This window comes from Balaenoptera borealis (assembly GCF_965194805.1).
Source record: "Balaenoptera borealis genome assembly, chromosome: 9".
Lineage (NCBI taxonomy): Eukaryota > Metazoa > Chordata > Mammalia > Artiodactyla > Balaenopteridae > Balaenoptera > Balaenoptera borealis.
In genome coordinates this window covers 68171723-68187350 of record NC_138873.1, presented here as the reverse complement: position 1 = coordinate 68187350, position 15628 = coordinate 68171723, and the positions used below count along the sequence as shown (strand labels likewise).

General features: G+C 41.2%; 1 protein-coding gene and 1 pseudogene across 3 annotated transcripts in view; one reads left to right on the top strand and one right to left on the bottom strand.

Moving 5' to 3' along the window:
- Window positions 1–7058: 7058 nt before the first annotated feature.
- LOC309635142 (ferritin light chain pseudogene) lies at window positions 7059–12347 on the top strand (annotated as a pseudogene). The gene has a single exon. The product of its transcript is annotated as a ferritin light chain pseudogene (transcript).
- Window positions 10539–15628, bottom strand: part of RRAGD (Ras related GTP binding D) — a 36259-nt gene continuing 31169 nt past the window's right edge. For both annotated transcript variants that reach the window (XM_082405991.1, XM_082405993.1), the window contains exon 7: window positions 10539–13507. In XM_082405991.1, the coding sequence (XP_082262117.1) occupies window positions 13356–13507 (152 nt within the window). In that variant the 3' untranslated portion in view covers window positions 10539–13355. The remainder of the gene's footprint in view (window positions 13508–15628) is intronic.

Here is a 15628-nt window from a genome sequence, read left to right as displayed (position 1 = left end):
TCAGGCACTGTCCCTCTGCCACTCTGTGCCTTTTTTTCTTGTGTCCCCATATCCTGTCACCCCGATTTGTCATTCTCTGGACCCCTTTTAGCCACTTGCTGATGGATGACACTCGGTCAGCTACAAACCAGCCAGAATAGCTTAGAACTCTGCACCCGACCTTCACAGAAGTTTTGGTTTCTATTTATTGGGAAATTGCAAAACGACAAAAAATACTATGAGTTCAATACTTTTAAGCAAACTTGTATTTTATTTACCACTATAGCATCCACAAACTTTCAAAAAATAATAGTTCATAGATGTGCAAAACACACACGATGCTCAGGGTGAACAGGAATTATGGGACTCAGAGTAATTCTGCAGCCACAGAGCATTTAGACAATATTATTAACGTCTTTAGAACAAACAACCCTACCTGCTTCCCATTAAAATTCATGTTACAATTATAGGCAAATTTTGAATAATAACCAAGTCATCCACTTCTAAAAGGTGGTCCTGGCCTTCCCCACGATGTATTCTTTTAGTACAAAATAATCAGAAAGTTGCAGGTATGCCATACTCCGTCTGCCTTATGGCATCTTGTGAAAAAATAGCTGGGCCAGTCTGACTTCCCCAGAAGTTGAAGTGGGCTTTAGGTGCAGATGTTCTTGAATGGAAGTATACACCATACATGCCAGGATAGAAAGCAAATTTTTCCCCAAAATACTGTTCTTCAGGAAAGAGAGCTGCTTTATTTTTTTTTCTTTACTTTGTCCTTTTTGAACAAAGTACTCTTCAGGAAGACACTATCTCTTGAAAGGACCTCAAGTGATGGCAGTTTTCTATCTTATAAAGGTCAGCTAGCAAAATCCGGGGGAAACGGTGAAAACATTTATTAATTATTCCTGAGGTTATGACCACGGAGAACAAGCATTGGAGATCATAATTAGTAAGCTTCTTACAAAGGTATTAGAAAGAGGAATACAAGACCTATTTGTGGAGATTGTGAATATGCAAGGGAAAAAAACCACTTGTCCCAAGATTTAACAAATGGTTCCTGAGATGCAGTAAAATCTCCACTGACAGCATCCTACTCAATTCAAAACCTGTTCTATCTTAAATAACTAGAAGGGAACTGTTAGATGACTCAAAATGTTGTTCCAGTGATGAGAGAGACCCTGCTGTAGAAGATCCCTGTGAAGAATTTGACTAAAATTATTTGAGTGAAGAAAAAGTAACTTTTCTAAATTAATACCATTTTGTATAATTTTTGATATTAAATGCAAGTATTTAAATACCTAAATGAATAGATGGTTTAAATAAACTTTTAAATTGTTTCATTTACATCCATAAAAGTTCTACATTCAAATTGCAGATGAACTAATGTAGACTTTGAAAGCTACATAAATCAAGTTGGAAAAGGACACCAATGCTTGAGGCATATGTGTGTGTGTACATATGTGTCCATGTGTGTGTACGTTTATGGAGGAGCGACAAAAGCTCCTCCAGGTGATTCCAATCCTACTCCTTCACCATTTCTCTTCCTAGTCCCTTTTTTTTTTTACTTAAATTTTTTTTTAAATTTTGGAAGCATTATAAATGCACAGGAAACAACAAAAGAATATACAGGAAGGTCCCAAACATCCTTCGTGAAGCCTCCCCCATGTTAAGATCTTACATATATATAATACAATGTCAAAATCAGGAAATTGACAATGGTACAATGCATAGAACTTACTCAGACTTCACCAGTTATACAAATACTGATTTGTGTTTGTGTGTATGTAGTTCTATACAATTATATCACATGTGTAGCTCCACATAACTATAGCCACAATAAAGATTCATTGCCAACAACTACAGGCCAAACAATGTCTCCCAAATTGTAAGAATTGCCTAGGTGCTTGTTTTAAAATACAGATTCCCAGACAGACCTCTGCCCAGAGATTCCCATTCCAGAAGACTGGGGTAGAGATGGGAATTTGCATCTTTAAGCACCCTAGATGATGCTTAAGATCAAGTAACTTTGAGAAACACTGGCCTGGAGCATTAAATGAAACAGTATAACGTGAATTGGTGGCTGTATTTCTTGCACATTATAAACCTGACTTCCTTCCTCTTCCGCCAATATGGAAAGACATCCAGGCCTGGTCTCTCCCTGTCAGCGCCTTTACTGGTTGCTTCCCATGGAGGGGCAGTGAAAGCCTGTTACCAAGACCGCCTTACAGGGGTCTGGGAGAGTCTGGAGTTAGTTCCTGGTTACTATCTAGTTGGTGAAGGTGGAACACTGCAGGGGTGAGCTATCCACCGGCCAGAGGCAGAGACAATTGGCAGCAGCCAAAGGGACTTAGGCAATCATGGAAACTGGAAGGAAACAGAAATAGCTTATAGGAATGGAATTCTCCACAGTGATGGAGAGGGTTAGCATGGGAGAGCCTAGGTCTTAACTGCTCTACTGTACTTGGCCATTCAGGGAAAGGGCCTTAGTATTCTGACTCTCAGTTCTAGGGGACTAGAAAGATCCCCCTTGCCCCAGCAGCTTATTAGTACAGATTAAGAAAGCAGGGAGGTCAAGGCCTTAGGCAGCTGGACACTAGTTAATGTTCCCCTTCCCCCACCCCCATCCTGAGTGGAGGGAGCTAGATCAGGTCCCTTTCATGGGAAAGGGGCTTGTCCACCTGGTTCTTGGGAGTGTCAAAAGAGCACAAAAGGGCAAAACTCATGGATTCTTGATGCTGGATAAGACCGATGTCATCTGAATCAAAAAAGGACCCCTTAGAAGTTAAATATGAACTCATGAATCACTAAACTCCAAGTTAATTATTTATTATAGTCAAGGATAGAGTCTATAGTAAAAGATGATCCTCTAGAGACTGCAGCCCCCGGACGACAACCCAACATACAAAAACATCCAAGGGATGGCAGTGAAAAGTGAAACTGCTCTGGTCAACACAGCAGAAAGCCCTGATCAAATGAAAGAAAAATTCAAGAGCTTCCTCAGAATTTCCCTGTTTGGTAAGATCTTAAAATTAACACAGAGAGCAGGAAAATCTTTTAGGTTAGAAAAAAAATCCTCAGGTATCTCTGATCTGGCCAGTGGGTTCCCTCTAGCAGTGCTTACAAATTGCAGGTCATGACCCATCAGTGGATTGTGAGATTTTTTTATAAAGGAAATGAAAGAGAAAAATACTAGAATGCATTGCATGTAGAAAGAATAGTAATTCATGAGATTTTTTTTTAAAGTAATATTTGTAAGCATGAGGGTATAATAGTTTGCATTGTGAATTGTATTTATTGTGACTCACAACAAAAATTTAAAAACGGACTTCATAAAGGGTTGACTCCTGCAGTTCTGTCCCAGGGCAGTTTTAAGCATCCATTCAAACATTGCTTTGGGTATGAGTTCACATGGTCATTCTGTTTTGTTTTGTTTTTTAAAATTTTTATTGGCGTATAGTTGCTTTATAATGTTATATTAGTTTCTGCTGTACAGCAAAGTGAGTCAGCAATACGTATACATTACCCCCTCTTTTCAGGATTTCCTTCCCATTTAGGTCACCACAGAGTATTGAGTAGAGTTCCCTACGCTATACAGCAGGTTCTCATTAGTTATCTATTTTATACATAGTATCAGTAGTGTACATATGTCAATCCCCATATGTACACTAATATGCATAAAATAGATAACTAATAAGAACCTGCTGTATAGCACAGGGAACTCTACTTCGCTGTACAGTAGAAACTAACACAACATTGTAAAACAACTATACCCGAATTTAAAACAAAATAAAACACTGACCATAAAAAGTGAATATTCTTGTCTATCTTTTTTTCCACAAGTGTTATCTAAAAATAAATTGACATTTTTGAGGGAAAAAAAAAATAGTGTATATATGTCAATCCCAATCTCCCAAATTCATCCCACCGCCCCCCATTCTGCTTTTTAAGATTGTTTGCCTTTTCAATACTGAATACCGAGGACCAGACTGCATCTCAGCTTTAAGTGTAAATCATTTATTGAAGCTAAAAAATGTAACATTCTATAAAGAAAGACTATTGACTGGTATGTACTGGATTAAAGATCTTGTTTTGGATTTTTTTTTATTTACTTGTTTTATTTATTCACTTATTTTTAATCATTTTACTTATTTTATATATAATATAAATTTAAATTTATTTGTTTTTTTTTTTTTTTTTTTGGCCACCCCACATGGCTTGTGGGATCTTAGTTCCCAGACCAGGGATCAAACCTGGGCCCTCTGCAGTGAGAACTCGGAGTCCCAACCACTGGACCGCCAGGGAATTCCCTAAATTTATTTGTTTTCATGAAATTGAATTGCTCCTTGGAATAACATGATATAATCTGAAGTATTTTTAAAATGATAATAGGGACCATTAAAGCCTATATTTTCACTTTACCCTGACAATTATAAAAAACTGCAAAGATACTGACGGTACAACTGAAATATAATCCCTGCCTGAACTGAACTTGAATTTTTGATAAAGGTAGATCTTCTGGAGCACCTGCCAGGCCAAATTTGACACCTTTAAAAATATCATCCGGACTTCCCTGTTGGTCCAGTGGTTAGGACTCCACACTTTCACTGCAGGGGGCACAGGTTCAAACCCTGGTCAGGGAGTTCCACATGCCACATGGTGCAGCCGGGAAAAAAAAAAAAAAACCTCACTAAAAAAAATCATCCAGGGGGCTTCCCTGGTGGCGCAGTGGTTGAGAATCTGCCTGCTAATGCAGGGGACATGGGTTCAAGCCCTGGTCTGGGAAGATCCCACATGCCGCGGAGCAACTAGGCCCGTGAGCCACAACTACTGAGCCTGCGCGTCTGGAGCCTGTGCTCCGCAACAAGAGGCCGCGATAGTGAGAGGCCCGCACACCACGATGAAGAGTGGCCCCCGCTTGCCACAACTAGAGAAAACCCTCGCACAGAAACGAAGACCCAACACAGCCAAAAATTTAAAAAAATAAAAAAAAAATAAAAATAAAAAATCATCCAACCTTTCAAAATTCTAAATGACTTTTTAAAAAGCTCTGCATTAGCCCTATTTCCTACCATCAGATTCTCTTCACATCTTCCACTGTTCTTCATATCAATTTAGTAAGAGAATATAAACATCTACCTTGGACAGCACTCAGAGTTCCTGGTACAAACAGATGGAAAAGAGGAGTAACAGTAAAATAAACTTTTAAAAAATGGTTCTGAAGAACCTAGGGGCAGGACAGGAATAAAGACGCAGACGTAGAGAATGGACTTGAGGACATGGAGATGGGGAAGGGGAAGCTGGGACAAAGTGAGAGAGTGGCATGGACATATACACACTACCAAATGTAAAATAGATAGCTAGTGGGAAGCAGCCGCATAGCACAGGGAGATCAGCTTGGTGCTTTGTGACCACCTAGAGGGGTGGGACAGGGAGGGTGGGAGGGAGATGCAAGAGGGAAGAGATATGGGGATATATGTATATGTATAGCTGATTCACTTTGTTATAAAGCAGAAACTAACACACCACTGTAGAGCAATTATACTCCAAAAAAGATGTTAACAAATATTTTTAATAAACTTTTTATTAAATCTAATTTTGGAAATGATATTGACTTCATATATGGATTAAGTTAGAAAAGTCTGAACATTAAAGTAACACTTAAAACACATTTTTAAGATAATTCACCTCTTCTCTTAATTACAGGGAAAGGCACTACTTCAATAAACATTTCTACTTTCACAGCCTACCTCTTGTATTTAGTTGCAGTAAATTAATAATACATTAAATATAGCTATTGATCTGGCCTTGGTAGAACAACTCAACTTTTCAGATGCTTGTTATGACTCTCCATGGTCTTTGCTGGAGAGTGGTAAGATCCTATACAGCTGTGGTTACAAAAACTAACATCTACAGGGCCTATCTAAAACTAGTTTATTTTCTATTATTTTTAGATATTAAAATCCTTCCATCTTCAGTGTCTGTCTTTGTGCTATTTTACTAGCACAAGGTCTGGCATATAATAGATACCCTATCAATAACTGTTGAATGAAAGAAAATTATAATTTAACTCAGAAAATGGCTGATAAAGAAAGGAATGTGCTACTGGTCCAGCGCTGTTGAGGGAGAATGAACCAAGGCTGGAGAAGGGGGTCTGGACTGGGCAGGCAGGGTCTTGCAAACTTTTTTGAGGAGTCTGACTGATACCTGTAGTGGAAACCTACGAAGGTGTCAAGCAAGCAAGTGATGTGGTCAGAAGTGAGGTTTAGATGGTCACTCTGGGTCTTGTGTGCAGAATGGAATGGATGGATGGCCGAGGCAGAGGGATACTAGTTAAGAGGCCACTGAGATTCAGATACGAGGAGAAGGTGGCCTAGACCAGGAGAGTGGAGGGGAGGTGGAGAGAAGAGATTCAATAGACCTTTGTAAGGCTGAGCTGAAGGAACTGGGTGATTGCTTGGAGGAGGTGAGCACGAGGGAAGAGTCAAGAATGAGGTCCAGGGCTTCCCTGGTAGCACAGTGGTTAAGAATCCACCTGTCAGTGCAGGGGACACGAGTTTGAGCCCTGGCCCGGGCAGATTCCGCATGCCGCGGAGTGGCTGGGCCCGTGCGCCACAACTACTGAAGCCCGCGCGCCGTGCTCCGCAATAGGAGAAGCCACTGCAATGAGAAGCCTGTGCACCGCAATGAAGACCCAACTCAGCCAAAAATTAAAATAAATAAAATAAATTTAAAAAAAAAAAAAAGAATGAGATCCAGGCAGTGTGCTCCACTGTCCCGCAGATCTGTCTCTTGCTTTGACAGTGTTTGGATGGAACAGCCCCAGGGACGCCCCTTGCTCCAGCCTCCCACCAGCCTCCAACCTTTTTTTTCTAGTCGCAGCCTTTGGAATCAGCCACTCAGCTATCCTTGGCCTCCGGGACGAGCCAACACCATTTTTTGAGCTTAGCTCCTTATTACCGATCAACTATTAGCTCCCAGATTCGTCAGAATTGTTCTACTGAGACAGGGAACTCCACTTCACTGTACAGTAGAAACTAACACAACATTGTAAAACAACTATACCCTAATTAAAAAAAAAAAAGAACTGTTCTACCAAGGTGGAGGCCGTCAGCAACTGCCCGGTCAACATGCATCTGTGGGACTCCCACACCTACCTCTCTATGGGCTTCTATTTCCACGGCGACGATGTGGCTCTGGAGGGCGTGGACCACTGTTTCCACGAACTGGCCGAGGAGAAGCGCGAGGGTGCACAGCACCTCTTAAAAATGCAAAACCAGTGCGATGGTCGCGCCCTCTTCCAGGACTTGTAGAATACTCACCAAGATGAGGCAGGTAAAACCCAGGACACAATGGAAGCCACCACTCTCATGGGAAAGAACCAGACCCAGGCACTTTTGCATCTGCGTGCTCTGGGTTCTGCCCATGCAGACCCCCACCTCTGTGACTTCCTGGAGAGCCACTTCCTGGATGAGCAGGTGAAACTCATCAAGAAGATGGGTGACCACCTGCCCAATCTCCGCAGGCTGGCTGGTCCCCAGGCTGGCCTGGGCGAGTCTCTCTTCGAAAGGCTCACCCTCCAGCACAACTAGGAGCCTCCGGAGCCCAGCAGCCTTTGAGGAGCCCCTCTGGTGTCAGGGCTTCTGCCTGAAGCCCCTCTCTGCAGCCACTAGGCAGCTTTTTTTTTTTTTTTTTTTAATTTATTTGATTTATTTTTGGCTGCATTGGGTCTTCATCGCTGCTCATGGGCTTTCTCTAGTTGCAGCAAGCGGGGGCTGCTCTTCGTTGCGGTGCGCGGGCTTCTCATTGCGGTGGCTTCTCTTGTTGTTGAGCACGGGCTCTAGGTGCGCAGGCTTCAGTAGTTGTGGCTCACGGGCTTAAGCTGCTCTGTGGCATGTGGGATCTTCCCAGACCAGGGCTCGAAACTGTGTCCTCTGCATTGGCAGGCAGATTCTTAACCACTGCGCCACCAGGGAAGCCCTAGGCAGCTTTGTAATCACCCTGGAGCCCTCTCTCAAGCCTTGGACCAAAATGGAAACAATAAAGCTTTCTGCAGAAAAGAAAAAAAAAAAGAGACCCAAGTTTCTGGCAGGGACCCTAGGGAGGGTGGTCACGCCATCACAGGGAGAGAAGATTTAGCAAGAAAGAAGCCGGTTCCATGTGGGACATGTTAGATCTGAGGCACCTCTTATAGGAGAGTCCAACAAAGGTATGCTAGCAGCAATTTTAAATATAGGTTTGAAGGATTAGGATTGAAATGTATCTTTTAGAATTTTAATCCAGATCAGTGTTTTAAGTTATTGTTACGTATACTAAAAACTCAAGGTAAAGGTTGAATATAGCTAAGATCAAAGGCTTATTCTCTCTTGATTTTCTTACAGTTTGATATACTATTGCTTCTCAGAAAATCAGATGGCTTGGGGAATTCCCTGGCGGTCCAGTGGTTAGGACTCGGTGCTTTCACTGCCATGGCCCAGGTTCAATCCCTGGTTGGGGATCCCGCAAACCTGGCAGCAGAGCCAAAGAAGAAAAAAAAAAAAAAAAAATCAAATGGCTATAAAAGGTATTTAAATTTTCTGATATTTAAATGCTGTTAATATTATTTTTGGCACTAGAGTTATTTAATGGATTAGGAAGAAAAACAGCATAATCTTTGTTGGGTTTCTCCTCCAGGTGAAGCACATTAGCAGACTGCTCCTATTGATTCTTTTCTTTTTTTTTAATTAATTAGTTTATTTATTTATGGCTGTGCTGGGTCTTCGTTTCTGTGCTAGGGCTTTCTCTAGTTGTGGCAAGCGGGGGCCAATCTTCATCGCGGTGCACGGGCCTCTCACTGTCGCGGCCTCTCTTGTTGCGGAGCACAGGCTCCAGACGCACAGGCTCAGTAAGTGTGGCTCACGGGCCCAGTTGCTCCGCGGCATGTGGGATCCTCCCAGACCAGGGCTCGAACCCGTGTCCCCTGCACGGGCAGGCAGACTCTCAACCACTGCACCACCAGGGAAGCCCCCCCTATTGATTCTTATGTAAGAAAAGGTATTTTAAACACCTCAGCATGTCAGCCTTCATAAGCCCATGCAGCAGAAACTCTGAACTTCAAGTCTCCCTCTTCCTAGTCATGAAAGGAGGGAATTTTAAGGGACATTTGGTGAGGCTACTTAGAGCAGTAGTTGACAGGGTGGACTCTTAGGTCCAACTCCGGGCCTCGTATCTTGCTAGTAATATGATCTCAAGTTCTTTTCATTTTATCTTTTACAGCTGCCTCCTCTGTAAAATAGGAGTGATAATAGTACCTACCTCTTGGGTTTATGAGGATAATTATGTAAAAGCATTTAAGGGCAGCGCATGGCATATCGTATGCACTCAGTATCTGTTAGTATTAAATAATGCTTTTAATGACATTTTCTTTCCCCTAAACTCAACATCACCACTGATTAAAAATCTTGGGGAATTCCCTGGCGGTCCAGTGGTTAGGACTCTGAACTTCCACTGCAGGGGGCATGGGTTCAATCCCTGGTCAGGGAACTAAGATCCCACATGCCATACAACGCAGCCAAAAAAAACAAAAAACTTGGAAATAATTTTTTTTTTTTGGTTGCACTGGGTCTTCATTGCTGCGTGCGGGCTTTCTCTAGTTGCAGAGAGCGGGGGCTACTCTTCCTTGCAGTGGCTCCTCTTGTTGCGGAGCATGGGCTCTAGGCATGCGGGCTTCAGTAGTTGTGGCACGCAGACTCAGTAGTTGTGGCTCGCGGGTTCTAGAGCACAGGCTCAGTAGTTGTGACGCACGGGCTTAGTTGCTCTGTGGCATGTGGGATCTTCCCGGACCAGGGATTGAACTCGTGTCCCCTGCATTGGCAGGCGGGTTTTAACCACTGCGCCACCAGGGAGGTCTGGAAGTAATTATTTCAGTTCAGATTTTCCCATCAGAAACAGGATTTCATATATAACATCTAATGCTAGCCCTCTCTGAGAACTCTGAGGGGATCTGTAAAAGTCATTATACGGTGGAATCTCACTAAGCAAGTAAGAATCAAAAGGTGGACTGTTAGGAAAAGAATTTTCAAATGGCTAGGGATTAGGGCCAGAGCAGCAAGAATATCTGAAGTTTACTGCAGTAAGTTCTACAGCCAAAACAGGCATGTCCCCATCAAAAATATGGAGAGACACGAGTGTTTAAAAAAATAAATAAAAATGTAAATCCAACTTAAACAGATCAATTTATCCTCATTTTCATAAAGTGACAGCTGGTTAATTAGGACAAACACATTTATCTAAAGGAACCCAGCAGTGATACGCATGTATACAGTAAACAACCTCACAAACATGAAAGACCGTGCTTTCTTTTCACCAAAGAGACCATTCCGCTCCCAGAAAGATTAGTTACGAATATGCCTGAAATAAAATGAGTGTTACCAAATCAGGAGCGTATGACACAAGCTTTTAAATGGGCAGCTAACGTTCTTGAAAGGAATGCTTTAACAATGGTTATAAATGATGTACTGCTTAAAGTAAAACATAATACTAAATACTATACTTGATTACAAATTACATCCAGTCCGCATAAGTTGAATGCATACCATACTTTAATAATCAAGACAATTCAGCTGTTTTTCTCGAGTATGTTTCATATAACCCGTATATAACAATATTGCTGTGTTTTTAGGCATTTTTACATTTAAGGGCCCAAAATATATCATGTTCACAAAACATTACTGTCTGTGAATGTCAACCAGTTTTTGATTTATATTCCATCAGAAACACGCTACCCTGGTCATACACACTAATCTACATCACTGAAAATAACCAAAGATGGTATTTCACAAGCAGAATCTCATCCCTACATAGAAGTTCTAATTGCCCTGGAAACCTGTAGGTCAAGTTCTCAACCTTTAAAAATTAGCAAAAATGTTCCAGAGCAGTCACTGTAGCCATGTATTTGGGCTTTGTATTTATACATTATTTTGTATATTTATACATATTTATAGCATTACATTTGAGACCGAAAAGGTGGCCACACACAAGTAAGCTAAGCCCCATATCAAAAATAAAATGAAAAAGGAATTGAAGAGATTTTGTGATTCCAATAGCACAGACTTCAGAAACTGAATGCTTAGATATAACTCCTACATTTCTCTTTAATTAAGAGGTCATTGCCATGCTTACGGCTTTGAGGCAGTAGTCTATATATCAGTGTGTCATTAATCAAAGAGTGCACTTACTATCATGAACTTGGGTCTGATGTCATAGCATTAACTTTGACTTTCCCCCAAAGAATCATTTGCTCTTGAAGTAATAGGCTCTTAAGGCACATTTTAACAAAAACCCATCATATACCCAGCTTAAAAATGGAAGCTCCACCTCGTTACAATAACATATATACCTAAGTAATGTGTGATTTACCAGATAGGTAAATGTCTCTATCTTGAGGATAAAGTCACTTTAGAAAAGTGATTCTTTATTTGCTTATTCAAAAAGAAACACTGTGTAAAAAATATTAAAGAATAGATTTATAAGAATAACTTCCTTGTACCATGTTGGCAAAGGTCTAACAGGTTATAGGTCTGGAAATTAGGAAAAAGACTTCCCTGGAACCCTGGCTTCCTACCCACCTGTGTTTCTGAGTAGGAATCATGAGGAAGGGTGTTAGGGCACCTTCATGATTTTTAGAAATTTCCTTCCAAAATGCACAGACCCTTGGGAGGGCTCAAACCTTAAACCCCAATCAGCTACCATCTTAAATTACAGTTACCAGCCTCAAAGGAATAGGACTTGGGAAAAGGATGGAAGGGGAGAGGATGGAAAGAAGCTGCAGATAGTAGTGGGATAGCTTCAAGAACAAGTTGCTTTAGGAACCTGATCCATTTTTGCTAGGTTCAGCATTGCTATCCCTATGAGGCTCTGCTGAAAACATATATATATATATGTACATTTTCTAATACCTGCCAACATGCTTTCCTTAGGGCTCTGACCCTTGGGATGGATCTAGAATAATCTACTTGGAATGGTTTGGGATGGGGGTAGGTTTAGAATCTCTTAACTTGCTGTTGGCCTAAAGTAAACATAAGAGGAAGAATTTCATAGAAACAGACACAAAGCTAACTGTAATGCCTCCTCTGGCCATCCTTTTCCACTGACCTTTAGAGGTTTTCAGGATGGCTATTTAGCCATGCAGAACACGCTGCTGGAGAGACGAGCTCTAGTTCAATCATAAGGTGGGAACAGGCAGAGTCCACAAGGCACACTGTCACAGGTGAGAGGGAGTCAGAGGTGACAAATGTGCCCAACAGGATTCAGCTCTGTGACAGAGAACTGAGATATTGCCTGTGGTCGTGGAGCAATGCAAAAAAAAAAAAAAAACAAAAAACAAAAAACAACTGGTCCTAAATAAACGTTTGCAATGTTGCACAGTAAGAGGCTCATTCCACAGGGGCCAAACATTGTATAGGACATATTTTAAAATCTGCAGTTGCCAATCACCTACATTTGGGAAACCATGCGACCTCTGATGTTATTACTTTAGCCTGAGTGGCAGGTACAGAAAGGCCTCCAGAAACCCTGCAATTTAGCGACATTCTGATTTCTCTCCATTGATCGGCACCATTTTGGAAATCTGGTCCCAAAAGTTCTAAAGAACAGTAATGCAGCAAAAAGAAATAACCTCTCTGTATAAAATGATTATAGAGATGTGTGTTGAGGTAAAGAGTTTTGTAAAAAGGGTCGACTAGGGAAGCACTGTCACGGCTATAGAAATTTTTAGATAAGTTTGGTGCTAATATTATTCTATAAAATTTCTATTTATATCAGTTATAAACAGGGGACAGTTCTTATTGCTCCTAGAGCTTGCTGCCCCAATCTGTTCCTCCACTGAAAAATGTTTTTTCTCAACAATTGGTAGCAAAGATTCCCAAATTTATAAAAAGTCATTGCCAACGCTTCACTTTTTGATTACTTTCTGACTGCCCTATAGATATGGACTCGGTATGCATGTCCTAGACATCAAGGACAGAAAAGAGCCTAGAAAAGTTGTTTTATCAAAGTTTAGTTCAATGAGGAAAAAAAAAAAACATGAAAAAGTGCAAAATATATACAGTTCCTGGCAGTTCTCACACAGGATTTTTTCTGACTACAGACCATAAAAGTTTACATTTCTGTAATGAAGTTACAGTAGATTCCACTTCATTGTTAATATATGTTTTTGCTTCAAAGTGCTTACTTTATTTTAAAAAAAGAGAAGATCAAGAGGGTGGCAGGAATTTTTTTTTTTTTTTTACAACAAATATATGTCATGTGTCCCAATCTCCTTCTTCCTCTTCCTTTAGTGCAACACAGAGCAGCAGCCTCATTGAAAGGTCTGATTTCAAAAGATGTTCCTGAAACCTCACCTACAGCAGCACCCTAGGCGTCCCGTTAGGGGTGGCTCCTTTTTTCTTCTGCAGCCTATTCTGAACCTTTCGTGATTTCACCACTTTCATTCTCACCTCAAAAACTTCATGGATGGCCTTCCGGAAGCAATGAAAATTATAGTCAATCAGCCCTGGAGAAGAAAACAAAAAATATTTATAGAGGTACCGCCTAGAAATAATCTCTTTTCGTGGCAGCTATGGCGAGGACAAGCCAGTAGGGGGCGGTAGAGGAGCAGGCTTAACATAAGATCTATAGATTTCTCTAGGAGGTGTGCAGCTGGGCTTCAGGAATTGCAGGCAAAGTCTTGTGAATATATATATTTTTACTAAGGAAAGGTTCCAGAGTATATACCACATTTTCAAAGGTGTCTATGACCCCAAAAGTTTGAAGAACCAATTGAACTGCCTTTTAAAAAAATCTTTCAGAATTAAAGATTGTAAGAACAATTAAGATATATCTTCAGTGAAATACTTATTAGTATTTTTTCCCCAAAAGGTATTATTAAATTGACTCTGAGTGGAGGCAGACCCTGACTTGGAGTGTAGCTGAGATCTCAAGGTCACAGAGCCGTTGTCATAAGCCCTGGGGAAAACAAAGTCCCTGATTTTAGAGTGGTTATTATCACCTCAGGTGAACTCTGAGCTCAGGAATTCAACAACCAGTGACACTCTCAGTTTTTCAATATTAAGTAAATTTTAAATGGGGAATAGTAGTGGAGAATCTTCTTGTATTTTCAGAAATCAATAGAATTTTGTAGAATTGATACAAAATAGAATAAAATCTAATCTAAGTCTTGAGCACATTTCTCATCATCACCACTAACTTGTAAAGTGTTGAGAGCAGCATTACATTTATACCAATTAGGATAAGGCAGTGGGTTCCATTTACTATCTTTAAATTTATTAAAATAACTAGTCCCAAAATTATTTCCATCCACTCAGGTGATGCTTCCAGAGTACCCCCCCACCCCACCCCACCCCCAAAAAAGAACTGTTTTCCAGACAAGAAGAGAAATGCTTCAAAGCAGTCATGTAACCAACCACAAGTATGCTGGAAGAAACACCATCTCAGCTTCCAGGAGCAGGAAACTCTCTGAGTGGTGCCCTCTGCTGCTTCTGCGGTGATAGTGACCACAGTGCAATAAAACTAGGAGACAATTTCCTCAAGAAAAGACCAGTGAAGCAAGAGGGAGAAAGTAGTAAGAAATAAGCAAGCCCAGGTATGGGCATCTCTTCTCTGCCTGAAGCTTTCTTTGGCACACAAACAGGTACCAGGGCTATGGAAATAAAAGTTTCTGAGGGTATCCCTCACACAATGGGACATGGGAGTTGGTGGACAAATGTGGAAGTCTTTCATGCCCAATGGGTGTGATTCCGAATTTCTTGCACACAGCTTCTCCGAGATTCCCCCAGCAGGAATGAGCATACAGCTCCCACTGTGGATGGCTTTTCTACCTCCCTTCTCTATTTCCCCACTTCCTCACTTTTATTTCTTGGAACCATCTTCCAAACAAAGCATGAACTTCAAAAAAAGAAAGAAACATGGAGCATAGAAATGATTTTATTTAGTGGGAGTTTGGATAAGAGATGTAAGAACCACCTGCAACCAACTGCCTTAGGCAGAAAGCTTAGCTAGAGGACTTTGGCTCAATTAGAATTCAACTTGGGAAATTTCAGATCCAGCCTACTGATGATTCCTGACAAATCTCAATTTATTCATGGTGCACATTTAAAATGTAACAGCAGGGGCTTCCCTGGTGGCCCAGTGGTTGGGAATCCGCCTGCCAATGCAGCAGACACAGGTTTGAGCCCTGGTCCGGGAGGATCCCACATGCCGCGGAGCGCCTAAGCCCGTGTGCCACAACTACTGAGCCTGCACTCTAGAGCCCGCGAGCCACAACTACTGAAGCCCGTGCACCTAGAGCCCGTGCTCTGCAACAAGAGAAACCACTGCAATGAGAAGCCCACGCACCGCAACAAAGACCCAACACAGCCAAAAATAAATTAAATAAATAAATAAATAAATTTATTAAAAAATAAAAATAAATAAAATAAAATGTAACAGTAATCTTGCTGCATTTGGAGCTTTAAAAGTGAAAATTCACAACTGAGGTTTTTAAAGGAAGTGCCTACAAAGAGTTTGCTGTTTATTTCAACTCTTTCATATAACGCAGTTGAAAATACAGGAACAGGGCTTCCCTGGAAGCACAGTGGTTAAGAATCCGCCTGCCAATGCAGGAGACACGGGTTCA